A 26,512-nucleotide genomic window follows, 5' to 3' on the forward strand; every position below is an offset into this window, starting at 1 on the left:
CTTCTCCACTGTTGCTGTACAGCATTTCTTTAAAAATTCAGTAGTATTAGTGTATATGTGCCACCAAAGTGAGCACAAAAATTCAGTAGCGTTAAAATGAATTTTTGAACACTTTAGTAATCATCTTATATTATTAATGACATTCTTGTTGGTGATCACGATAGTAATGGAATTAGCAAATCTTTGGATAAGTGACAGTTGTCTCTGGAAGTGTTAGACTTTAAACGTATTTCCGACCTTATGTCTAGCATCTTGTCATTTACCTCTTCTTATTCCCTGTATTACATAGACTAGGCTAGGCTATGGTACATAATTCCATGGCTTAAACCAACCAAAATTTTGTTTTGCTGTTTTTGCTCACCAGATAGTCCTGGGCAGGTGTCCAGGTGGATGAAATGGCTCTCTTCCAAGAAGTTATTCAGGGCCCAGGCTGACAACAGCTTTGTAATCTTTAAAGCATGCTTCCCAGTGTTCCCTAGATGTAGACATCTCAGTTATCCTGAAAGGAAACAGAGCATGCAGGAACATGTGTAGAAAAGCTTTATGGGCCAAGTCTGGAATGGTGTGTTACTTCTACTCATATTCCATTGGAAAGAACTTTGTCTCATGGCCACACCTATTTTCAGGGGAGTCTGGAAAATATAGAAGAGTATATGGATTTTGGTAGGCAGCTAGCAGGCCTCAGTCACCATAGCACTTACTTGGTCATCATACTGAAAATCTAAAATGTTCTCAGGCCTATAATGACAAAGGGAAAAATCACTGACACAAAATGTTAACGGATTGGGTGTGTACAAAGAACATAAAACCCACATTTTCCAGAACAGCTGATACAGAGCAAATTGGAATGACTTAATTTCCAGCAGGAAGGAGCACAGAAATGCTACAGAAATATGTTGAATCTGTACACAGAAAATGTTTAAAGATTCAGACTAATGGGAAATCAAAGGAGTTGGAACAGCTTCTTTCTTGGCATACAATTACTGTGGCAGTGTTGTCTTCTAAAAAAAAGATCACATCAAGTGACAGAATGTCCATCTATAAAAGTAGACTGTGAAAATAGAAGCCATGGATCCAAAGTGATGGTATGTATTACTAGGCACCAGGTTAAAAACTTTTGACTAGGGTTTTTAGCTCTTACTGTCAGTACTGGGATGATGAAATAAGATAGGGTCCCTGCCACAAGCTCCCTGGAAAATAATGGAAGACAGTCAATTAAAGTAACAGTGACTATGCAGTGTGATAAGCGTGAGATCATAGAGGTATATAATAACAGTGGTGTAAAAGAGGAACGTCTACATTCAGACTTGGGGACTTAAGTGTGCTTCCTGGAAGAAGTAGCACAAGCTAAGAATTTTGAAGGAACAACGAAGGGGAAAAAATTTGACATCAAGGGGAATAGCATATGAAAAGGAAGAGGGTGCAACCCCTTTATGATTTGGGAGATTTCACTGGGAGAAAAGAATGAGAGAGACAGAGACCAAGAGGCAAAAGATGAAAGTGAAGTGGTCCAAGGCCAGATCATGAGGGGAGTATGTGCAAGTTACAGAGTCTGGATTCAGCCTCACTGTCTGAGGAGCCAGTGAAGGCATGGTCATGCTTCAGTCTTTTTAGATATTCTTGAACATCCAGATCCACCACACTTTGGAAATCAAGGGTAGCAAAATGGATCCATAAAGGGAGAGGCCTGAACGTTTCGTTTCCCCCACTCAGTCTATTCAGGACCCACTGTGGAGTAAATAAACACAGTGCTACGAACAAGGTAATTTTCAGCCAGTCAGTTCACTGTTAATTTACCAGTTGATTTGTGTTTATGAGTATGATTACATGCTGAATGACCATCAGTAAGCATCATAAAAATACATTGTAATATAAAGTACAAACAAGTTTAGCTTGGGCAGCCAAGAGACACGGTATATTCCCCAACCTTTCACATGGTACATAAACAAGAATAAATGTTAAAAAAAAAAAAAGAAAGAAAGAAAAAGAAAAGGAATGGTGAAATATTTTTAAAACTACAATAAAGTATAAGAAATACCAACGGGAAAAAAAAGGCTAGTATTGTAGCCTTTTACTATCTCCTGAAATGTGTGCTTCTCAGATAAGAGAGAAATTGATAAAGCGGGTGCCCTGGGCTCAGTCTTGTGACCCAAGTTAATACTTCCACTAATGACCTGAAAGAGGAAGCGAAACCAGTTGGTTACATTTTCTGATGACAGCATTGCTTTCTTAAGTTAAAAACAGAAAGCAGAAAAAAAAATTCACCAGCTGAGCAAACATTAAGAATGTTGGGACAGTGTGATAGCTGGCTAAATTAATCTGGAATGTATCTGCATATTGTAAACTACATGGTTGTGAACAATTTTAACTGTGTATCAACCAAGGGCTTGAAAACAGACGACCTTTTGCTCTTTGATCCTACGTCAGTAGATACTTGCATAGTGAGCAATGGTTTGAATTTTAAAACAGGAAGCCAGAATCACAAACTTTTAACATATTAGAGCATTTTTATGTAATGAGTAGACAGGTAATAAAGAGAAAGAGTGGTAGATGAAGTGCTGACACCTCCATTTTGGGTAATGTCCAGCTGCTCTCGCAGGTTTGAGATTTGCTTCAATGGGAAAGCAAAGTGATTCGGTGGAATAAACGTGGATTTTCACATCCTGCCCTTCCCCTGGTAATCAGGTTGGCTTGGTCAAGTTACCTAGTGGTTCTGAAACCCAGTTTTGTTCTCTGTGAAACAGAAACAAAACTATGGTATAGGAGTGTTGCGAAAATCCAATAAGGGTATGTACCTGTATGTTATTTCACCTACTCAGTAAATGGTGGTGGTACTGGTGAGGAAGAAAGATAGTGTCTTGGAAAACTAAGAGTAATTCAGCAAACAGAGAGCATGCTGTGCTCTCTTGAAGAGCACTATTATAGAGTAGGAAAGCAGGGACTGATTTGTTCACTCATTCTGGTATCCTCTCTCCATTCAGTGTTTTGCATACCTGCTGCCTGGAGACACATAGCCTTAGCCTCCTGAAATTAAATAGTGTGTAGCTTTCACCCTCATGAAGTTTAAAGTCCAGAGGGTAGCTGGGCATACATGGGAGCGTCACAGCACAGTTCTGTGCCATAAGGGTGTTTACAAAGTGACTGACTACAGAGAGGAAAAACCGCTAACTCTGATGAGAAGCCTTACAGGAAAATGTTCTCAGAGAAAGAAAACCTTTGAGTAGAAACTTAAAAAGCTGAGTGAGAGTTACCATGTGGACCTCAAGGGGAGGGCTTTCTAGGCAGAAGAATTGTGCAGAAGTGTGGAAGTAGGTTTGGCACTGTGTAGCTGGAGAATGGAAGCTTAGTTTGCCTGGAGCATATGGTGCCTGGGAGGTGTTGTGGGATGGGTCAGAGGTAGGCTGCAGAGTGTGGGTGTAGAGTCTGTATGTCACCCAAGAGGAGACAACCTCCAACTCAGACCAGGTGCTGACCTTTCTACTTACCTGCTGTTTGGGTTTAGGCAAATCATTTTATACCTCCATTTTCTCTTCTATAAAAATAAGGATAATTTTGCCTATCTTGAAGAACTGTCGTATGAAACACTTGTAGAACACTGTCCTCCATGAGTGTTCACTTCTTCTTCCTTCTCCTTACCCAGTTTGGAACACATAGTTAGGTATAATAAAGGAAAGTTAAAACTCTCTTACCTGGATACTCAAAAGACAGTGGGCTGTGGTATGGACCCCCACTTCCCCTGAATCATCATTAAGATCATTATTTGATTAAGGTATTCATCCACCACAATACTTTATACATTCCTAGGAAATTACCCTGACACTTTCTTTGGTGTGTTCCCCTCTTCTGGTTGACTTTTGCATTGATGATCAGAACATGTTATATGCCTGAACTTCTGAAGAGCAAGCAGAACAGGGGAGAAATGTGGAGTTATTTCCATTAGTATCTGAAAATTAACATCTGAATGAGGGTCACATGCCATATTTGTATACATGAATTGAGGTTATGTCAGCACTGTGTGTGCCTTGTCCTGATTACACAGATGGATCCAGAACTCTTGTCTTGAATAAACAGTTTTCATTCATCTAAAGGGAATGTTAGCTGAAAGATTCAATTCATTCTATAAATTCAGCAGTAACATAGCTGAAAAACCTCAAAATTACCACTATGTATTTATTATTGCTGAATTGTTAAAGTTCAAAATGTATGTTTAGGAGGAAATGAAGTAAAATGACGTACACCTTCCTTGTTTTTGACAAAAGACTGGTAGGTAACTATCATAGGCATACCATTAAACATGTATAGATTCTTTTCTCTTTTTCCTCTCCTTTTTCTTCTTTGTTTCTTTGTTTGACTGCAATCTTCCCTCTCTCAAATGAACCTACTTCCCTCCCTCCTTGAGTTAGGCTGAGAGTTAGCTTGGATGACCCATTCCATCCCCCTCCACAGTTTGCCACCACACCCTGCACATTTTTTCCAGCCTCTCACTCCTGCCCTACCTGCTTTCATTAGCTGTGGTGCTGAGCTTGGCAAGTCCAGGATTTGATCCCTTCCTTTTGTCTTCCAGACTGTGGGAGTGCTTTCTCCAATGCCATGTTTAACCACCTTGTGTCTCTACTTCCTTGTGTTAGTGGAGCATGCCTCTTTCTCTGGACTTGTTCTAAAACATCTCTCTCTCTCTCTCTCTCTCTCTCTCTGTCTGTCTCTCTATCCCTCTCTCTCTCATTTTTCAGTATTTTTCTCCTGGTATGTATGTATGTATGTATGTATGTATGTATTTATTTTTTAGTTTTGAGAGACATAGAGACAGAGCATGAGTGGGGAAGGGGCAGAGCTAGAGGGACACAAAGAATCCAAAGCAAGCTCCAGGCTCTGAGCTGTCGGCACAGAGACCAATGCGGGGCTTGAACTCACGAACTGTGGGATCATGACCTGAGCCAATGTGAGACACTTAACCGACTGACCCACCCAGGTGCCCCATTTTCTCCTGGTATTTACAGGTAATTCTGTGAAGTATGGTGTTAGAATGATGTTGGGAAGTGTGGAAGTGTTTGTTTCCTGTCTTGAGGGAAAATCCCAAACTACAGTTGTGTGTGTGTGTGTGTGTATGTGTGTATGTGTGTAGAGAGAGAGAGAGAGAGAGAGAGAGAGAGAGAGAGGCATAGAGCCTGCTTGGAATTCTTTGTCTATCTGCCACTCCCCTGCTCACACTGTCTCTCAAAATAAATAAATAAACTTTAAAAAGTACATCTTGGGAGGAAAGAAGAGATTCAAGAAGTAAGGATGGTGACAGGAGACCTAAAATTTGGAATGCTTTCAGGTTTATGACACATTCTAGTAACGACAATACTGTTGTGAGTGTGTGTTCACATGAGGAGCTAGCCCCACTCTTGGGAACAGATGGTTTAATATACTGACATATTCCTTCTTTGTTAATAAATTTGAGTGGTTCAACAATGAGTCACTCTCAGGTCATCCTGTTACAGCGTGGTTGGATAGGAAAGGCAGGATAAATGTTTGATTCTTCATCAAAATATTGAGTTGGTTCACTTGGCATTTTCTACAGATGACCCATGAAGCCTTTTGGTTTTCAGTTTGTTTGTTCATTTCTGGTTTTTAAGTATCATTATGAACTCCTATTGAATATATTTGATATGTTTGCATTGTTGTCAATATTCATTTATATTCAAATTGTCTTATCTTTAGTTAGTGAGAGCCTCTTCAGGTTGACTCTTGGGTCCTTTTGACATGATCATGGTAGCGGTCTAACTTGTTCTCTTGTGCAACAAAATGTTCCCAGATCATCTTCTGTATTGTCTGCCCTAGCCCAATATCAGCCATTTTGACAAGGATCCCTGGTTATTGTAAGAGAAATGTGGTAGTTAGAGACCATGATCTGGGTGCTAGGGATGCTTTGCTTCTGAGCTAGCCATTATTTTTATGCTTTTACTGTGGATAGAACTAGAAAATGTATTTTTGGTTAATTTGATCTTAAGAGTGAAAGCAGAGAAAGCAGAACTACTAAACATCTCTTGTACTTTCATTGGCATTAAGGGAAATGGTACTAAAACTGGAAAGGATAGAAAGTCACTCTTAAGGAAAACTTGAAGTTCAATCTATAAGAGTAGCTAATATGTATTAGATGATTTAAATACAGTTTTATGGATTATGTCACCGAAAGAATTAATGTAGCCAAGCACAGAAATAATGCTTGTAAGTTTTGAGAAATCAGAGATGCCATAAATTATGTGTCCTATTGTAAAAGGCAATGTTAAAAACTCAAAAATTCAATAGTGTAAATTACACTCTGATTCTTAATCAAATTTAGAATTGGTTACAATATAAATGGTTTTAAAGACTTAGAAAAAATTTGGGATTATTCTGAAGTAGAATGGATTCACTTTAACATCAGACTAATGCCATTTCATCTTATTGATAATATTTTGTAAGTCTCATATCATTCTCCATAGATAAAATGAATAAAAATGAGTTAGAGATTGGCTTTTAAAAAAAAGACTAAACTAGGACTAGTCTCAGGACCCACTTTAAAAGTAAGGATATAGATAGGTTAAGAGTAAAAGGATAAATTAATATCACCTACAAATCCTAATCAGAAGAAATCTGAATTGGCTGTATTAATTTGGATAAAATAGATTTCAGAACAAGAACTTTTATCAGGAATTAATATAATCTTGACTATGTATGGTAATCTGAGGAACAGAAGTCAACTTAAAGTCAGTAAATGTAATTTGCTGTGTGAAAAGACCAAAAACAAGCTATATGATCATCTCAGTGGCACCAGAAAAAGCATTTGATAAAATCCAATATCCATTTCTGATAAAAATTTTCAGCAAACTAGGAATAGAATATTTCCTATCTGATAATGGGACTGTATGAAAAAGGTACCAGCTAATATCATACTTAATTTTGAAAGACTAAACACTTCCCCTCCTACAATTAGGAGCAAGGCAAGTATGTTTGCTCAAACCAGCTTCTATTCAGCATTATCATAACTAGTATAATAAGGCAAAAAAAAGTAAATAAAGACATACAAATTGGAAAGGAAGAAGGAAAGCTATCTATAATCCTGGACAACATGATATATGTACATAGATCCATAGCCCTATCTATCTATCTATCTATCTATCTACCTACCTACCTACCTACCTAGAGAGGAAATCCTAAAGAATCTTAAAAAAAAAAAGCTTTTAAAACTAATAATTGAGGAGTGCCTGGGTGGCTCAGTTGTTAAGAATCTGACTTCATTCAGCTCAGGTCATGATCTCACAGTTCGTGAGTTCAAGCCCTGTGTCAGGCTCTGTACTGACAGCTCAGAGCCTAGAGCCTGCTTCAGATTCTGTGTCTTCCTCTCTCTCTGCCTCTCCTCTGCTTATGCTCTGTCTGTCTCTCTCCCTCTCTCTCTCTCTCTCTCTCTCTCTCTCTCTCTCTCTCTCTCAAAAATAAACATTAAAAAAATTAAAACTAATAATTGAATTTAACAAGGTCATAGGATACAATATCAAGTTAAAAAATTAACCATATTTCTAGTAATGAGAAATTTGAACTTGAAATTTATATTTTTATAGAATCAAAAAATATGAACTACTTTGTAATAAATTTAATAAAAAGTGTAATACCTGTGCACTAACATCAGCAAAATACTAGGAGAATTTTAAAAGACCCAGTAAATGGATGATATGCCATGTTTCTCAGTCTGAAGGTATTAAGATGTCAATTCCAAGTAAATCTGTAGCTACAGTGCAATCCTCTCAATATCATGAAGGGTTTTTTGAATAAATTGAGAAACTATCCCTAAGATATATATAGAAATATGAAGAACTTGGAATAACCAAAACAAAAAGAAAAAAGATCATAGAATTTATACTAACTGAAAGTCTCATTATAAAGCTATAGTAATCAACACAGTGTGGTATTGGTACAAGGATAGACACGTAGATAAAAATAATACAATGGAAAATTCAGAAATGGATCCACACATATAATGGCTTATTGATTTTTGCCAAAACGTGCAGGCAAAATCATGGACAATTGGATAATTTTTCAACAAATGGTGCTGGAACAACTGGATAGCCACTTCTGGGGAAAACAAAGAATCAACACCCCTACCTCACACCATCTCTGGATATTAACTTCATAAGGAGCACTTGGGTGGCTCAGTCAGTTGAGTGGCCAACTCTTGATTTCAGCTCAGGTCATGATCTCATGGTTCATGGGTTCAAGCCCTTTATCGGGCTCCACACTAACAGCATGGAGCCTCTCTGCCCTTCCCCCACCTTCTCTCTCTCTCTCAAAATAAATGAAAAAAAAAATTTAAACCAAGAAAGAAATTAACTTGAAATTGATTACATATCTAAATGTAATAACTAAAAATATATAATTTCCAGAAGAAAAAGCACAGGAAAAGTATCTTTGTGATGCTGGGTTAGGGAATGATTTGGTAAGACACAAAAAACAGAAACTGTTAAAAACAACAACAACCACCTGGTAAATTAGATATAATCAAAATTAAAACCCTTTTCTCTTCAAATAGCACTATTAAGCAAATGAAAGCGTTATTGTGAGGATCATTTTGTAATGTATAAAAATATTGGATCAGTGTGAAATATACATGAATAGGATATGGTATATCCACTATATTTCAATAAAAACAAAATTTTTTAAAAACCTGAGAAGACAAAAAAAAAGAAAATGAAAAGCAAGTTAAACATTTGAAGAAAATGTTTTCAAGCTTAGGTCTGATAATGGATTTATATTTACAGCATATGAGGAACTCATAACTCAGATAAACCTAATTTTTTAAAATAGGCAAAAGATTTGAATAGAATAAGCACATTATGAAAGATATGTGATTGGCAAATAAGAAATTAAAAGAATTTCAACATCTTTAGTCATTAGAGAAATGCAAATTAAAATCATAATGACTATGACTACACATCCATTAGAATGGCTAGAACTTAAAAGATTGAAAATACCAAGTGTTAATGAGGATATGGAGCAAATCGAACTTGGATTCATTGTTGGCTGGAATGCAAAATGATACAGTTATTTTGGAAAACAGTTTGGCAATTTTTTATAAAATTAAACACATAGTTACTAAAAGAGTCAGCCTTCCTACTCCTAGATATTTGCCCAAGAGAAATGAAAAACATGTCCATACACAGACTTGTGCTCAAATGTTTATAACACTTTTATTCAAAATAGCCAAACCCAAATGGTATACAAATTACATCATATCCATATAATTAAATACTACTCAGAAATAAGAAAGAACACATTGCTAATATATGCAACAACATTGATCTCAAAGGAATTATGTTGAGTGAAAGAATCCAGCCACAAAAAGACTAGACTACATTGTATTATTCCACTGATATGAAATTCTAGTTCCAAGTGCAAATATCTTTTAAAAAGGGTTCTGATTCATACAGTTTGAATCAGCCAACCATAATGCTTTATGATTGACTCAACTTGGGTTAAGATGGCCATCCCCAGGCCAGTCAGTGGGAGTGGAAAGACGCCCCATAAAAGGATATACTCATTTAAACCACATGATTAAAGAGAAGGAAGATACTTCAAAATGGGTTGAGGATTTTATTGAGCAAAGACCAAAAAATAGATGGCTCCTGGGTCTGCAGTTGGCTGCCCACACACATGCATGGTACACACAGTCACTTACACATACATCCATGCATAATACAATGTCAGAATTGCTCCTGCCACCAGTGGATAAATATATGATGCAACCAATGATACACTAAAGTGATTCAGGAAGGTGTTTGATTATCTGCCCCTCAAGAGGTCTTGGTTCATTGACCAGAAAAAAATATCTTCTTTTAATGAAGCTAAATATGTGTCTTTTGTTCTCCAGTGACTTCAGATGGGCTAGACTTTTCTTGTGGCATCTTACTAAAAGCCAAAAGAAATAATTGGCATATTCTCTGATCTTGACATTTTCCCCTGGATGTAAGATTACTACCTCAGAGGAAAATAGGATGAACAAATCAGTTTAATGAAGGCGGGGTGTTGAGAGCTGGTTGGGAAAGAAACCAAGAATTTTGATGTGGTGTGAGGTGTCCATGAGGAGCTGATGTGAGTAGAAACATCTGGTGGAAAGACAAGTTAGACAATGATACTGGTTTTGGGGTGGTTAGATACATAGGAGTCATCCTCCATACCCCAACATCTAATACCTCACTAGGTCCTGTATGTTTTACCTCCTAAATATCTCTGGAGTCAGAGCATTTTTTTCCCATATCAGTATTCCCACCCAAGTCTAAAGCTGCCGTCATCTCCCCCCTTGACTCTAAATCCATTCTCATCTACTCTTCCCTTCCTCCAGTGCATCCCCACATTATAACTGATGGACTTTTCAAACTGAAAATAAAATTCTATCTCTCCCATGCGTAAAGACCTCTAATGTTTTTACATAGCTTCTAGGATAAAAATTAAAATCCTAAGCATATGCCTCCAAGGCCTCTGCTCTGGGATGTGCCCCAACCAATCTCTTGTGCCTCATCTCATTACCACCCCTCTACTTGCCTTAGCAACCCAGCTACACTGCCCTTCTGGACCTGCCTTATTGCCCCCCACCCCCACCCCAGGGCCTTTGCACATGCTTCTCTCTCTGCTGGAGTATTCTTTTCTTGCACGGTTAATCATGTTCAGTCATTCTGAATAGAATTTGAGCACCACTTTCTTGGAGAATATTCTCTTGGTCAGTTTCCTTGGTAAATCATTCTTGTGGATCAGTGTGGCTTTCTTTCTGAGCACCTCATTCACTTTGATGTTATGCCCTCACTGATGTGAAAATGCCCACTGGACTGTCAGCTCCATGAGGGCAGAGATCCCTGTGTTTTACTCACTGCTACCAGCATATAGAAGATACTGAGTGAATATTTGCTGAATGAGTGAATGCATGGATGGTGGCAGGCAGGGCCCTTTCCTGGAAGAAAATGTAAAAGAGTAAGATTATAGTTTTACTCTATTTGTTTTTAAAGGAAAGAAAACACTTAGAAAAAATTTAAAAACCGCTCTCAAATTATTTGGTCATGGAATAATATTAAGACCTTTCCCACTGGATGGGGAAGTTGGATTGAAATAAGAGGATGAATAGCTTTGGCTTCACCATATGTAGTTCAAGTTGGGGCTAAGAGTAGAATTTAAGGTTAGGAGAAATAAGTACAGAGAAGTGCCCTGTAATTTTGGCACTCCAAGACATTGCTTCTTTGTCTGGTAAATTGAATCTCTGCAGCCTGGGGAGGGCAGGACTCACACTGAAGGGAGTTTAATATCCATGATCATTTCCTAGAGCTTAGAGAATAAGAGGAGAAAGGTGGGGCAATAGCAATAAAGTTAAGAAATAAACAAAGGGTACATTTATATGACTGAAGATATATTTTTTTAAAAACCTTGAAAACCACCCGAGCTCCTCAAGATGTTTATGTAATTGAATATAATTTATCTGGGATTGAAAGGAATAATAATCAAAACATTTTTCACTTAAGTGCATCTGGAGGCATATGAAATTAGACTCTTGATAGTGGCCTCTGCTTGGAGTGTGTCCTCACTGCTTTGTCCTCGGGCTGCAGCAGACTGGGAATGTGTTTTAGAGAGTAGGCATGGAGCACAAAATATTAAATGAATTTTACCATATTCAGAATGCCCAACAGGGTAACATCCTCCTTGTTTGGCAGGGAAAGGACTCAACATTTGGAAACTCAGCAGTGCATTAAGTATTTTAATAATCATTGTTGACACACAAAGCATATGGCCTTTCAGAACTCACTGGGTCAAGTGCTGAAGTCTTCTTCTAGGTTTCTAAAATTACTTTACAAAATTTAAACAAAATAAATTAGGGAACATTTCAGAGCATATTAATTCATGAGCTTTGTGTTATAAGCAGCTGAAGTTTTCTCTTAGGTTAAAAAAAATATCTACATGAAGGAAAAAGCAAAATCCACAGCCTCACAAAAAAATAATTTGAATTTCATTAGAAGATGTAGAACCTCTCCATTAGCAGGCCAGTCTTGTGGATACCTTGTATTTACTGTTTACTCCTATGTATGCTTTAAGACCAACGTCAGATATCTCCCCCTATCTCAGAAGCCTTTATTGTCTGCCTGCTTATCATTTATGTCAGTTATCTGTGGCCGCAATAATGCAGTGAAATAAGCAATGCTATCATTCAGTGTCTTAAGACAATAAGCTTTTCTTATTGTTCACAAATCTGTGGATTAGGGCAGTTCTGGTCTCTGCTAATCTCACTCCTGAGTCTGTGGTTAGCTATGGGGTAGGGAGGGCTTCTGCTGATGATGGCTGACCTCCTTCTCCTGTCTGCAGGTTAGCTGGCCAAAGACTTATCTGCTGGGACAACTGGACTGTCCTCCTGTGTCTCTTGCATGCACAAGGCTCTCACATCCCTCCAGCTGGCTAGCCTAGGCATGTTCTCAGGTTGGCCTGGGTATATTCTCAAGGCCATCTCAGAGAAGCAAAAAGGTGGAAACATGCCAGCACTTTTTTTTCCAAGCTTCCAGTTTCATCACATTTGTTAACATCTCACTGGGCAAAGCAGGTCACGTGCCAAGCCCCAAGTCAGAGTGGGAGGAGCCCACTATGACTTTGTTGTTAAAGGGCAAAGGGTGGGGATACCAGGAGACCAGTATTGGGGGCTTCTTTTTTTCTTTTTTTTTTTTTAAGGTTTATTTATTTTGAGAGAGAGAGGCAGGGGTGGGGGGCAGAGAGAGAGGGAGATAGAATTTCAAGCAGGTTCTGCACTGTCAGTGTAAAGTACGATGTGGGGCTCAAAACTCATGAGATTATGACCAGAGCTGAAGCCAAGAATTGAACACTTAACTGACTGAGCCACCAAGGCACCCCCCAATATGGCTTTTTGACATCAACCTGCTCTCCTGCTCCCCACCACCCTCAGCATTAATCATTCCCTTATCTGTACTACCTCTGTGTTGTACTCTTCTTCTACCTTTGACTTTTCCCATTGTATTATTTTTTTTTAATTTTTTTAATGTTTATTTATTTTTGAGACAGAGAGAGACAGAGCATGAATGGGGGAGGGTCAGAGAGAGAGGGAGACACAGAATCTGAAGCAGGCTCCAGGCTCTGAGCTGTCAGCACAGAGCCCGGCGCGGGGCTTGAACTCATGGACAGTGAGATCATGACCTGAGCCGAAGTCGGACGCTTAACTGACTGAGCCCCCCAGGCGCCCCCCCCCATTGTATTATAATATAATTGTTAATTGGTCTTCTCTAAAAAAACTAGAGGGTCCTTATGCCTAAGTGCATTCATTTGTAAGTATTTATTCACTCATTGCCATGAATCTTCCTCCTTTACAGATGCCCCAGTGCCTAGCACTGGTCCTGACACATAATGGGTACTCACCAAATATGTGTGGAATGAATGCAGATGTGAAAGCTCATACCCATATTAATCTCCTTCCCTGTCAGAAGAAAAGGGTGAAGACAGATGCCTCCCAGGATCCCAGTTGAGGAGGGCTTGCCTGCCAGAGCAGCTGGTGAACCAGTGGGGGGCTTGCAGTGAGCACTTCAGCTACTGTGAAACATCTTTCTCTTCATACTTTCTCATACCTTCCCTGTAGAACTTGGGTGTTCCTTTTGCAGTCTCCTTATTCCTCTCAAAGGAAGGCAGGAAATCACTACTTTGAACTAATTCTAACTTTATTTTATAGTCAGTGCTCCCAAGTACCTTTGCCTAGAGTTTCTCCACTCTACAGTGGGGAATGATTGAGCTCCAGGATTTGTTTAAGCTCATGGTGTGGGTCACTTTGAGAGGAGCTAGCTGGCTTCTTCTATTCTCTGGTTTTCCAGCCCTATAGTCCAAAAATACAGAGGAATTCTTAGGGAAAGTTTTATACAGCTATATAGAACAGAAGACCCTATTCACATAGGGTATTAATTCTGTCAATATGTTGTTAAATGTATTGCCTCATTGTTTTCCAATTCCATATAATCTACAGGGAAAACTAGGGTTTTTCCTAGAGTCAAATTTTGAGCTTCTTGATTTTCCAGTGACTAGTGTAAGTTGCTTGAGAGGCAGAATAGCATGGCTTTGGAGTCAGGCAGGCTAATCTAGAACGGCAGCCTTGCTCATTAGTTACTTCCCCAGATGAATCCTCTTAATCCTTAGCAGTCAGAAAGGGTAATAACAGAGGCTAAGAGAGAATAGCTGGCATGTGGTGAGTGAATTGTATTAATTGTGAATTGTAGCTATTGTGAAATTGCCTCAATGGTCAAATTGTTACAAATGGTAACAATTGTATTGATTGTTGCTATTATTATATAATGCCCTATAATCTTATAAACTATGATTATAAGTAGAATTATCAGTGGTAAAAATTAATGTTTTATATCAAATAATCTTTATGGTTATTCTTGTTAAAAAATAAAATCATTTCTAAAATAACAACCTTAAAGGTTATACTTTAAAATAATAACTTAAGTACTTTACCTTTTAAATAGCCTAGAAAATTTCTTCATTCAGTCACCAAATATGTATTGGGCACCTGCTTTGGGCTAGGTCACCAGGTACCAATCATGTAATGGTGATCAAGTCAGACATCATCCTTGCTTCCTGGTATCCTGTGATGGAAGAACTATCACTAATGAGTCAGCATTACTCCCATAATGCAGTTACCTATCTGGTGTCTACAACTGCATGAATTACCTGAGATAAAGTGATATTTGGCAAGCTTTCCCTGGTTAAAATATAACCTTGCTCCTTCAGGTTGGAGGAAGGAGAAATTTTGACCTCACCATTTGTAAAGTAGCTGTATTATTTTTAAAACCTTCTATTTTATTATCAAATTATGTGTAGAATAAACATTCAAAATCTTTCCCTGACCTCATTCCCATTTTGAAATACCATATGGCTCAGGGACAGAGGGAAAATTGCTTACATACATAGTAATAAAAACTTGAAAGTTTATCATTTTTTTAGATTATGTTACAATCCCCTTATGTGATATCCTAGGTTGGATCTTGGAAGAAAAAAAAAAAAAAAAAAGGACATTGATGGAAAAGCTAGTTAGATCTGAATAACATCTATTGTTTAGTAGATCGTGTCCATGTTGATTTCTTATTTTTAACAAATGTACTGTGTTATGTAAGATGTTAACATTAGGGAAGGTGAGTGAAAAATATTTGGGGAAGTGAGCTTCAAAGACCTATAGGAAAATGGTAATGTGGCAAAGGTTGTCCCCTTACCCCACTGCATGTTTCCAGACGTCTCTCCACCACAGTCACTTTGTGAATGCTTTGATAGGAGAAGAGTTTAAATTTTGACTGAGAAAAATATAACTAGGATGGTAAATCTGCTGTAAAATCATCATATGCAGTGCTGTTGTTGAGATCCTTTGCAGGTAAAGAATGGATGCTGTAGGATCTTCTCGCCTGCTTGGAACTTCCAAAGGTGTTTTCTTACGTGAAAGAGATAAGCCCACTCTTGGCTTTCCTCACTGGCAAAGTTTAACTACTTAAGAGTCTGAGTGGCTCAAAGGTTCCCTTTTACTTTCTAGGTACAAACACAAGTACGCCTTGCCAAAAAAAGCTTTGACAAATTGAAGATGGATGTGTGTCAAAAAGTGGATCTTCTTGGAGCAAGCAGATGCAATCTGTTGTCTCATATGCTAGCAACATACCAGGTAATGAAGTGATGTTAGTTACAATGAACCAAGAATGCTATGAGGCTTAGGGGACAGAAAAATGGTGTCTGAGCTAAAAGTATGCTTCGGGCATTATGAAGTTCTAAATGTCTTGCTCGTAATTTACTTTCCACACCTGTCCCTTCTAGTGGACTACAGTGTAATCAAAATAAATATTAGCTGTTTCCTGCACATACACCATTTCCCACTTCCCTGATTTTACGTAGATGGTTCCTACCGCCTGAGTGCCTTTCCGCCCATTTGTACCTTTCCATATTCCACTGTGTGTAATGTACCTCCTCTTATGTCACTCCGTGTTGTTGCCTAGAGTTCTCCTGGCACGGTCACTGACTCATCGGGTTGTCATAATTTAATGGACTTATTTTTGTCTCTCCTAGCTTCTGAGTTCCTTCAGCATAGTACTTGTATCCAACAACAGTGGTATTAGACACCAGCTGAGTGTGGGAGGCCAAACTCTAGGTGTTGTAGGGAATATAAAAATTAATAAGATCAAATTCCCTGTCCTCAAGGAACTTGAAGTTTCAAAAGGAAATCAAAGATAGTACGTATAGTGTGACGATATTTTTTGTACTTCAAGGAGACAACAGGAAGTGCTAAGTGAAATAAGTTCAACAAGATCCAATGAGGGTTTGAAGAGGGACAAATTGAATCAGTGGAAGGATCACAAAAGTAGATTGTTAACAATTAGCCCTGGGTTTTGGAGGATAGATCACATGGGACAAGTACAGAGAATGGAGAGGCTAATGTCCCAAATAGTGGAGCATCATTAGTCATGGCAGCAGTATTTGGGGGTACTGGGAACCATTTAGTTTGGCTGAAATACAAGATTTAAAGAGGGGCATAATGGAAACAAGGCTGCAGAGATGAGTTGGAATCATATTTTGGAGGGTCTTGAAAGCCAGAGATGGGCACACTTCTCTGGGGCCTCTGTGGCTAAAACTGCGCATTCAGAACGTTAATAGCTGTACTGTCTTTCCTTACAGACCACTCTGCTTCATTTTTGGGAGAAAACTTCTCACACTATGGCAGCCATCCATGAGAGCTTCAAAGGTTACCAACCATATGAATTCACTACGTTAAAGGTATGAAAGCTAAGAGAGGCTGTTAGAAAAACTTAGCAAAAGTAATGTTTACATCACAGACAGTGTCTGACCATTGGCAGCAATCATCATTATTCCAACAGACTCCCAATGTCCAAGAGATAACTGTGCCCCATAGTATAGTCCTTTACTGCATCAATAAGTCACAACAGTACAAAAACACAGCTTGAACCTTGGGGTACATGTTACTGGGAGATGAATTGTGGGGACTGCTTTAAATGACTTGTTTGGTGCTGTTAAAGGAAAGATTGTACAGGTCTAGTATACTCCATTACTTTTTAATTTTGCAAAGATGTTCCCTTGCAAAGTATTTTTCTTTCCTCTCTTATTTCTGACACATGTCATTTTATTCTGTGAGTACCATTCAGTAAAGAATTAAATTTTCCCATAAGACTTACAGGAATATTTTCCATTCAAAAAAGCAACATTAAACTCAGTGATTTCTCAACTCAAAAGGGATATATGCAAAATGTCTGATTCTCAGTATTACAGCTGAGTGTGGGATCATTTTGGTTGATGAGAGAGAATTCATGTCAAGAAGGAAGTGATTTGGGTTCCAAAAGGATTTTAAGAGGGAGAAAACAGCAGATTCTTTGTTGCCAGGTCATATCTTTGAAAGGAAAAGACCAGGAAAGAACTAGTTAAAGTTCACCTTGAAATTACCTTCCTGTTAATTTTTCAGGCAATTTGTAAATGACTTATCATCTTGCTTAAGAAAACATTAAAAAGCTTTTTTTTTTTTGCTTTAAAATACCTTTGATTCTGAAATGTTTATAATGTCACTGCATCTACAAAAGTATTAAGACAGAAACCTTTAAGACCATGGCCCTTTAAATGAAGGTTCCCAAGAGGAACCCAGGACAGTCCACTCACCTTGAGAGGCACCTGGCCTGACTCCAGACAGGACACCTGGCCAATGAAGTTTCTTCACAATACTCCTGTCAGCTGGGTTCATTTATTGGTACTTGGTGACATGCTGCATGGTAACCAGATTCAGAATGTGCCCATTTTTATTCTGTCAGGTGGACTCTAAGCCCTTGAGGAGAGGGACATTTCATTCCTCCCATAACCTCCTTTGTCTAGCTAAATGTTCTGCGTCCAGTGAACCCGAAGCCTTTCTTAGCACATTGGCGATGTTACCATTGCTGCATTCCTGCCCCACCATTTACTACCACGTTCAGCACCTTAGAAAGCCGCTGTCCTGACTGAGCCAGATCGATTAAAATTATTACAACTCACATTCTTCACATTTCTTATAGAGGCCTGAACAGAATCCTACAGTTTCTTTTTTAGTAAGGCAGAGAGACTTTCAGGCTTTAGGGTATGTATGTGCATCAGATTTTATTTCATAATAAGTTTGTCTTTGTAAGACAGTTGTGCACAAATCAGCTAGGTGGAAGATGGAATGATGCCTATCCCAAATGCGATTTAAAAGAAGTTCAGGTTTGAGTTAATTGCATATAAAGTACAATATGAAACTGATGCCACAAACATGGAGGATTCCTTTCTGGCCTCCTGTGCTGAGGAGAAGATGACTCTTTAATTGTTGCCATGATATTTATCCTGCAGAGAGGATCAAGCTGATTATGTTAGAGGATTTCTGGGCAGGGAATTTAGCGGAAGTTTGATGGCGGTGGTTCAGGACATAATTACAAATATTTTGGGCACATGACTATCCATTGCCTTTTACATCCCTAGAGTCATCCTTAAATTATGGTTTAAGTAGCAGTTTATGGTTTAATTAGAATATAAACTCAGTAGAAATAATGTATCTGTTAAGGTATAATATAATTATAGTAATATTAAGAATGTTAAATGTCCAGCAATCAACCAAATAAACTAGGCTCTTACTACTTTTCTAGAATGCTATTCATCTAGGCTTTTCAGAGATGCTATATTAGAATCCCAAGCTAGTTGCTAATTATTTTATTTATATCGACTCAAACCTATGTAATAGTATCCTGTTATCACACAGCTCATTATTGCATACACAGAGGCATGTTACCTATCATATTGTATGTCACAGAACATGAAAATGAAAACCACTAATAGCGTATGTGTTACCCTCAAGCATGAAGATATTACATGACTTACCAACCCTCTTGCACTCATATATATTTTTAAAAACATACCTTGTATTTAAAAGATTTGCGGAGGGGCACCTGGGTGGCTCAGTAAGTTGAGTATCTGACTCTTGATTTAGGCTCAGGTCATGATCCCAGGGTGCTGGGATTGACCTCAGCACTCAGCGTGCAGCCTGCTTAGGTTCTCTCTCTTCTCCTCTGCCCTTCTCCTCTGCCTGTGCTTGCGCGCTCTCTCTCTCTCTCTCTCTCTCTCTCTCTCTCTCTCTCTCTCTCTCAAATAAAAAAAATAGATTCTTTCTTTCTCTCCCTCTATCTCTACCCCTCCCGTTCATGCTGTCTCTTTCTCTCTCTCAAAAAAATAAACATTATAAAAAATTACTAAAAAGGGTGGACACTTGGTGGCTCAGTTGGTTAAGCATCTGACTCTTGATTTTGGCTCAGGTCATGATCTGACAGTTCCTAAGTTCAAGCCCTGTGTTGGGCTCTGCCGGTGCAGAGCCTGCTTGGGATTCTTTCTCTCTCTCCTTCTCATTCTCCCTGTCCCTCCCCTGCTTGTCATGCACTCTCTTTCTCTCTTTCTCAAAATAAATAAACATTAAAAAAATTATAAAAATAAATAGCTAAATGAATAAATAAATAATTTTGATTTGATTAAGTCATTTTCAATGTATGTAATTTTCTTCTGAATGACACTATATTGATAATGGATTATTTTGGAATTTAAATAAATATTTTCATGTTTTATTTGTTCTCTGGATTTACCTAAGCAAATAGCCCCTGAAATGCCTTTTGGGACTCTGGCTGGAAGGAAAACATTGTCTTTATAGAGGTTTGCCAAGCTCTGTTAATGAAAAGCAACCCATTTGTTTTCTTTGCTGCAGGGTGTATTCTGAGTGTTGGTAATTGTGCCACTGCAGCTGTATTTCCTGACTGTTAGTTTTATGCTTGATGAAGGATGATAATTAATGTGTTAAACACTCGATGCATCCTGTTTGGAGGGAAGAGTCTTTTGCTGCAGAATTACAGGGATATAACTCATGCCCCAGAAGTTTATTTCTAATGAAGCTTTCTCTAGAAAATATGTATATTTCTTTCCCAATATAATTTTATTATAAAACTGAATTGAGTCTCCACCTCATATCCCAGTAACTATTTTGACATTTCGTGAATATTTTGTGGTAATGTTTTATGTGTCAACTATTGCTTTTTTATTCAGGCCTGATACGGTTCTATTAATTCTACTTTTATTGACATAATCCTTCATCATTCATTTTATGATTAATAGATTTTTGCAACATTTTAACTTTATGGAGGATTTAGCATTGAAATTTAACGTTACAAAAAATTTTTTTATGTTACAAATTTTTTTAATCTAATTGCAACAAGGCTCAAATTTAAAGTGTAGAGAACATCTTTTAAGTGGTTTCCAGTAAAAGAAGTAATGCACTAATCTTGTATTTTTAAACAATACATACTTACTGTTTCATTAAAATGCTACTACACATAGGTATTTTGTATGGGTTATTAATATGTTAATTTTTTTAGAGAGAGAAAGTGTGTGCATTGGGGAAGGGCGGAGGGAAAGAGAGAATCTCAAGCAGGCTCCATACCCAGCTCCAAGCCTGACACGGGGCTCTATCTCAGGAACCAAGAAATCATGACCTGAGTCAAAATCGAGAGTCTAAAGCGTAACCAACTGAGCCACCCAGGTGCCCCTAATATGTTAATTGTATACTGATTCCAAATCATCTGAGAATGTCTTTCACATGGTAGAAATTATCAAGTCGTGGAGATAGGAATGGAATATTTCTAGCCACATCTCAAAAGCACTGTCACTTTTTTAGAGAAAGTAATTTAGACTATGAGTTTAAAGCATTTTTTTAAGGTAAATGAAATGCTCTCTATTGGAAAACAGTGACCAGTCTTAAATTACCACCCCTCAGAAATGGTCATGTTTACTTTATTCTTCCAGGATGTCCTTTACTTACACATTGCCGCATGGATCTTCAGAGAAAGCAAAACAAAAACAAAACAAAAGCAAAAAACAAAAACAAACAAAACCCCTCAGGAGTCACGTGGCTTTTTCCTGGAAACTCTAAAACTCAGTGGCCTCTTCTTCCCTCACTATCATGTGGGTTGAGTCAGATGTTTTTACAGAGAAGTGAGCACTGGAGACCCTTTGAAGTAGACACACCATTGGGAGCTGGTTGAGGGGAAGGCATGACCTTCTGCATTTGTATTTTAAAAGAGATCAGAGTGCCTATATTTAATGAAAATGGCCAGCACTAAACATATTCCTATCATGTCCCCCATTCTAGTGCTTTTGGCAGGAAAGCCAGATTTTTTACTCTGGATGCATGATTATGTAAGATCACAGGCCCTGTGCCAGCCAGACCTGACTTTAACTTGGGCTCTGTCACTTTCTGGCTGTTTTGGGGTGCTGCTGGTAGGCGGTGAGGGTGGCATCCATGGTGGGGGTAACGGGGATGGATTTATCGAGAATTCTCTCATGGATCCAGAAGACAGCCATTGGCAGTATCGATACACAGGGGTTTGTTGAGCTTGCCAGGCTCTATAGCCTAGCTTAAGTTCCTTTCTTACTGTTTGCACCCTAGATGATTAGTTTTGCAGTGAGTTTCGAAGGCGAGGCTGTGAAGGGCCGTGGGATAGGTCTCACAGACCTCACCCAAGATAACCCTCCCTGACTCCCACAGATGGCTCTGGCAGTTCCATTCCCAAACCTGTGCTTCAGGCCTGCAGGCCCTGGTCTGGGCTTATAGAACCCCCAAAGGGATACAAGAGGGCAGGGCAGGCCTACAAGCAAGGAAGGCAGGGAGGTTTCCCACCGTGCAACAAGGCTAATTCTGAAAAAATGCAATTTGGCTTTGCAACTGGCTTTTGCCCTGTGCCAGGATTTTAAGGAAACCCGAATTTGAAAACCTAACTCTGGGCATGTTCAAAAATAACCATTGAAACAGATGTGCCAATGTTCCCTCTTTTCTCTCCTGGGGTCTAGGACTTAGCACTGTTATATGGAACATCATTCTGGAGACTAAAATGTTTTTAGCTTTCACAATTCAAAAAACATCCTTCTCTAAATTTTGTTTTTCTCAAATTCGTATGCCTAACAGCCTTCTTCCACCCACCTCCACATTTCTCAGTTAATCACTTGAACATTTACCGACAAGCCACACGGCTCTGTAGTTACTTGCTTTGAAAATAAAGCCATAATAGTTTTTATGAAAATTGGGTAAATATCTCTGCAATGCTATTTTAGTTGCCAGTCCCAACATGGCAATTATTCATGGCGAGCATCCAGAATATCCTTGTAGACTTTCAAGTTTTCTCTCAGTGTCATTACTTTACACAGCCTTTAGCAGAGTGATTTTTTCCCCCAAGCTGCTCCAGGCCAGATCATTGCAAAACTGAGAAGCATCCAAGTCCATGGGAGAAGAGGGGTTAGGTGGCTGACCATGGCACCACTGAAGTTTGAGGTGGACAAACTGACAGGTGGCTGATCATCAGTTCATCCATCCCTTGTGATGACTGGCGTTTGTTCCTCCAGGCAGCTGGTAGCTCAGGCTCTCCTCATAACAGGTTCCTCTCCATCCCCTGCTTCGTCTCATTCCATTACTTTTCTTCGAGGGGAAAGGAAAAATATTATCATTGTGTGGGCAGTTACTTAATGCCAGGAACTCTGCTAAACGTGAGGTGAAGTAGCATCTCAGAGAATTTGTCATGCTATGCGTGACTCTAATGTGCCGAGGTTGGGTATCATAATTAATAATACAGTTAAGTTCGGCACTGACATATAGAAAGGGCATATATTTTAGTTAATCCTCAAAATAACCTTGAGTAGTTGGGTCTACTTGTTTTTTTCCCCATGTTTCAAATGAGGAAACTGAAGTTCAGAAAGGTCTAGTCATCTGCCCAAGGCTACATGCTCCATATGCAGTAGCTGTGGAAACAGGGATGCTCATGCGTTTCCCACTCTGCTGTAAGTCATTTCTTCCAGGTGGTACTTCGGGCCCTGAGGCAGGAGGGCAAGAGAAAGCACAAGTGCCACCTTTAAAAACTATAGTTGTAAACTTTTTGTTAAAAGTAACACTTTGAGGGGTGCCTGGGTGGCTCAGTCCGTTAAGAGTCTGTCTTCAGCTCAGGTCTCCATCTCACAGCTCATGAGTTCAAGCCCTCCATTGGGCTCTGTGCCAACAGCTCAGAGCCTGGAGCCTGCTTGGGATTCTGTATCTCCCTCTCTGCCCCTCCCCAACTCGTGCTCTGTCTCTCAAAAATAAATAAACATTAAAAAAATTTTTTTAAAGTAGCCCTTTGAAATGTTTGCACATAGGTGAAAAACATCATTTATATCAGTCAATCCCTCAGATACCTAGGAATTTAGGACACTTGCTTTAGAGTTTGGAAGGAAGTGTTCTTGATCTATTTGGTGCTACATATGAAGGAGTTCAGCAAATGTTCTTGACTTGGCTATTTGGTACCATTTCTTGACTAGGTGTAGAATTTTGAAGACCTGGATTCAAATATTGTTCCTACCTGTTAATGGTTGAATGGTCTTAAGTATGAGTCTCCATTTCCGTATCAGGAAACCGGAATACAGTGTGTTTATCTGGGGTTTGTGAGATGTGTAAAACATGGACTGCAATACCTAACATAAGATGAACCTTTAAGACATCTACTTCCTTTCAAACCTTTAAAAACTGTTGATAAGAGGGGCACCTGGGTGGCTTAGTTGGTTGAGTTTCCGACTCTTGATTTTGGCTCAGGTAATGATCCCAGGATCATGGGATCAGGCCTCACGCGGAGCTCTGCACTGAGTGTGGAGCCTGCTTAGGAGTCTTTCTCTCTCTCTTTTCCTCAGCCCTTCTTCCCCACTCTCTTTAGAGAGAGGGAGAGAGAGAGACTCTCTTTAAAAAAAAGTTTAAAGAACAAGTTTATATATCTTATTTATGATTATGTTTGTTTTTCTCTAACTTTACTTTTTATTCTACACTACAATTCAAGAGTACCTTCTGATCCTAGATTAATAGTGCTCCTTACATAGTATCTTTATAGATTTATAACTGCATGAGTGGGGGGCCACATGTGCTAAAATCCATGAATTGTATGGCTGTACACATCATCATGCCTCTGCTTTTTATTCCTCATGTGGTACCAATTATATAAACACAAACATACACACAACCAAGTTCACCATCTTTTAACCATGCCTCCCTATTTTCAGCATTTTTATTTCCTTTTATAGACAATTATTTGGCACCTTCATATGCATACAGTATAATTAATGGGAAGTAGCCTAAGAAAATTAAATGTCATAATTAAAGATTAGAGAAAATGTTACTCAGTTGTCAAGGCTAAACTTAAACTTAGGTCATTATATTAGGGTTGGCTGCTAGCCTTTTGTCTGTGAAATTTGTTTTGCTGAGTAGTTTTGCTTTCATTCAGATGAATGTTGCTGTTGCTTTTATTTTCCTAATACAGGAAGTAGTAACTCCCATTATTATATTAAGCTGTTTCCTTTCTAAGACACTTTTGCAAGTTCGGTCTGCGCATTTCCTCTGTCACGCTGATCTTATATATTGTGTGTGTGTGCTTCCTGAAACCATTTAAGCATTGATGGAAACTATTAGCATGTCAGTGCAGCCTTTTAAACAGAGAAAGGTTACTAGTATAAAAACATTTTTTCTTCTGTACGAAACCTTTCAGTCTTGTATGATGCTGTTTTGCTGCTAATACAAAGTGATCTTCATGAACAATTTTAATGAAGAACCTAGTGGGTTTGGGGTTTAGAAACAGAATGCTTTGACGTTTCATTTCTGGACATGGATTTCAATGTGGCTTCCATCAGCCGCTGATTCAAAATAGTTCCATCTGATGGCTGCCTTGTCTCTACAGTCAGCCAAGGCCTCTTGGCCGAGCAGGTGTTCATGTCACACAGAAAATGCTGTCACCTCTGACTTTTACAGATGCTACAAGGTTAAGTGTTTTCAGCTGAGTTGCAGACTTTAAAATACCATGAAGAATCCCCTCCACCCCAGCCCCCACTTGGACCTTTTCATCAGACTTTGGTGAAAGCAGTGGTTCTCCAAGTAGAATATCCTATATCTGACAGTCACACCCAGGAACTAATGTTGAGAGAGGAAGGGGACGTGATTTGTCCTCCATGTTGTTTCAGAGTTCCTCTGAGTTTCTTGATTGTCTTCATTGTTTACCATCTTTGTAAGAAACAAGTTCCATACCTGTTGTGGTTTTTTTCCTTGCTGTATAGAGGAGTGTTTAGCTCAGTTTAATCTAAAACTCTCTTGCTTCAAAAGATGCCCCTTGAAGACGTCCTAAAATTGACTGTGGTGATGGTTGCACAACTCTTTGTCTATACTGAAAACCATTGAAGTATACACTCTAGGTGGGTAAATTCTATGGTACATGAATTATATCTCAATAAAGCTGATAGATTCCCCACACAAGATTCCCCTTAGCTCAAAATGCTAATATTTAATAAATAAACCCAGGTGCTTGGTATTAATTTTGCTTGTGGTTTCATAAACCTTTTTCTAATTATTCCCCTGAGGCTTTAAGAGCTCTAATTTTTTCAGTTTAACCTTATGTACATGAATTTATCAAACAACAAGTACATATTTAGCACCTCTCTTGAGTGGCAACAGCCAAATCCTTATAGGGACAATGGTAATAGCAGGAAGAGATGAGCAATTGTAACAGGAATTATTAATAATAAAGTAGCAATTGGAACTGTAGCCATTCTGTTGGTGAAGCACAATAGTGACTTAACTGTGATTGTGGTGACAGGGAGCCAACAATTGAGTCCCTGCTAATGGCCCAACAGGGAAGGGGTTGAAAAGAAGGAAGGAGTGGTTTACATTACAAAGGGATTGTCTTAGAACTGCCCAAGTGTGGTTATGAGGGGAGGTCGGTCTAGAGACAGAAAGGATGATAACCATGGAGCTGTCAAGGGCATCTCAGGGGCTTAGGCAAGCGCTGTGGCAGCTAGACGCAGCTGGCTGAGAGCAGACAAGTCCTGGCCCTGCCTAGTGCTGATTGAGAAAAAGGAAATGCAATGAGAAGATAATTGAGCAAACCAGGAGGCCTGGACAAGCCTCACAGAATTGAAAAGTGCATTTTGGGGCCATCAGAAGCTTAGCTGAAAATACTCCTGGCTTCATGTTGACCAGGATTGGACTACTCTTTGGGAAATAAAACTGCTGGAAGGGTGTGTGTGTGTGTGTGTGTGTGTGTGTGTGTGTGTGTGTGTGAATAAAATGCTGTGATTGGCAGATCTATTGAAAAGAGTAAGTCTTTGGCATCTGTTGAACTCCTCCTTGTGGTTGTACATTTCTGAAATATACACACACATGCACACATGTGCCTAGCTTTTACCAGATGCTTTGGGGTATGTGATTAAAAAAAGAAGAAGACCTACACTATAGTCCATATTCCAATTACCTCATATGTTCCAATAATGTCCCTTATAGCATTTCCCCCTCCAACTGATAATCATGGATTCCATTTAGTTGTCATACATTGGAGAAACATAGAGGGCAAAAGAATATGATGAAATTAATGGGGCATAGTGTTAAATATTGATG

At 38.8% G+C, this 26,512-nt stretch overlaps 1 protein-coding gene across 17 annotated transcripts in view; it reads left to right on the forward strand.

The window, feature by feature from the left end:
- ICA1 (islet cell autoantigen 1) overlaps window positions 1–26,512 on the forward strand; it is a 148,699-nt gene that overhangs the window by 91,661 nt on the left and 30,526 nt on the right. For all 17 annotated transcript variants that reach the window (XM_027071954.2, XM_053220322.1, XM_027071956.2 and 14 more), the window contains 2 exons: window positions 15,566–15,691; window positions 16,696–16,794. In XM_027071954.2, the coding sequence (XP_026927755.1) occupies window positions 15,566–15,691; window positions 16,696–16,794 (225 nt within the window). The remainder of the gene's footprint in view (window positions 1–15,565; window positions 15,692–16,695; window positions 16,795–26,512) is intronic.

The sequence above is a fragment of the Acinonyx jubatus genome, chromosome A2, assembly GCF_027475565.1.
Source record: "Acinonyx jubatus isolate Ajub_Pintada_27869175 chromosome A2, VMU_Ajub_asm_v1.0, whole genome shotgun sequence".
Taxonomy (NCBI): Eukaryota; Metazoa; Chordata; class Mammalia; order Carnivora; family Felidae; genus Acinonyx; species Acinonyx jubatus.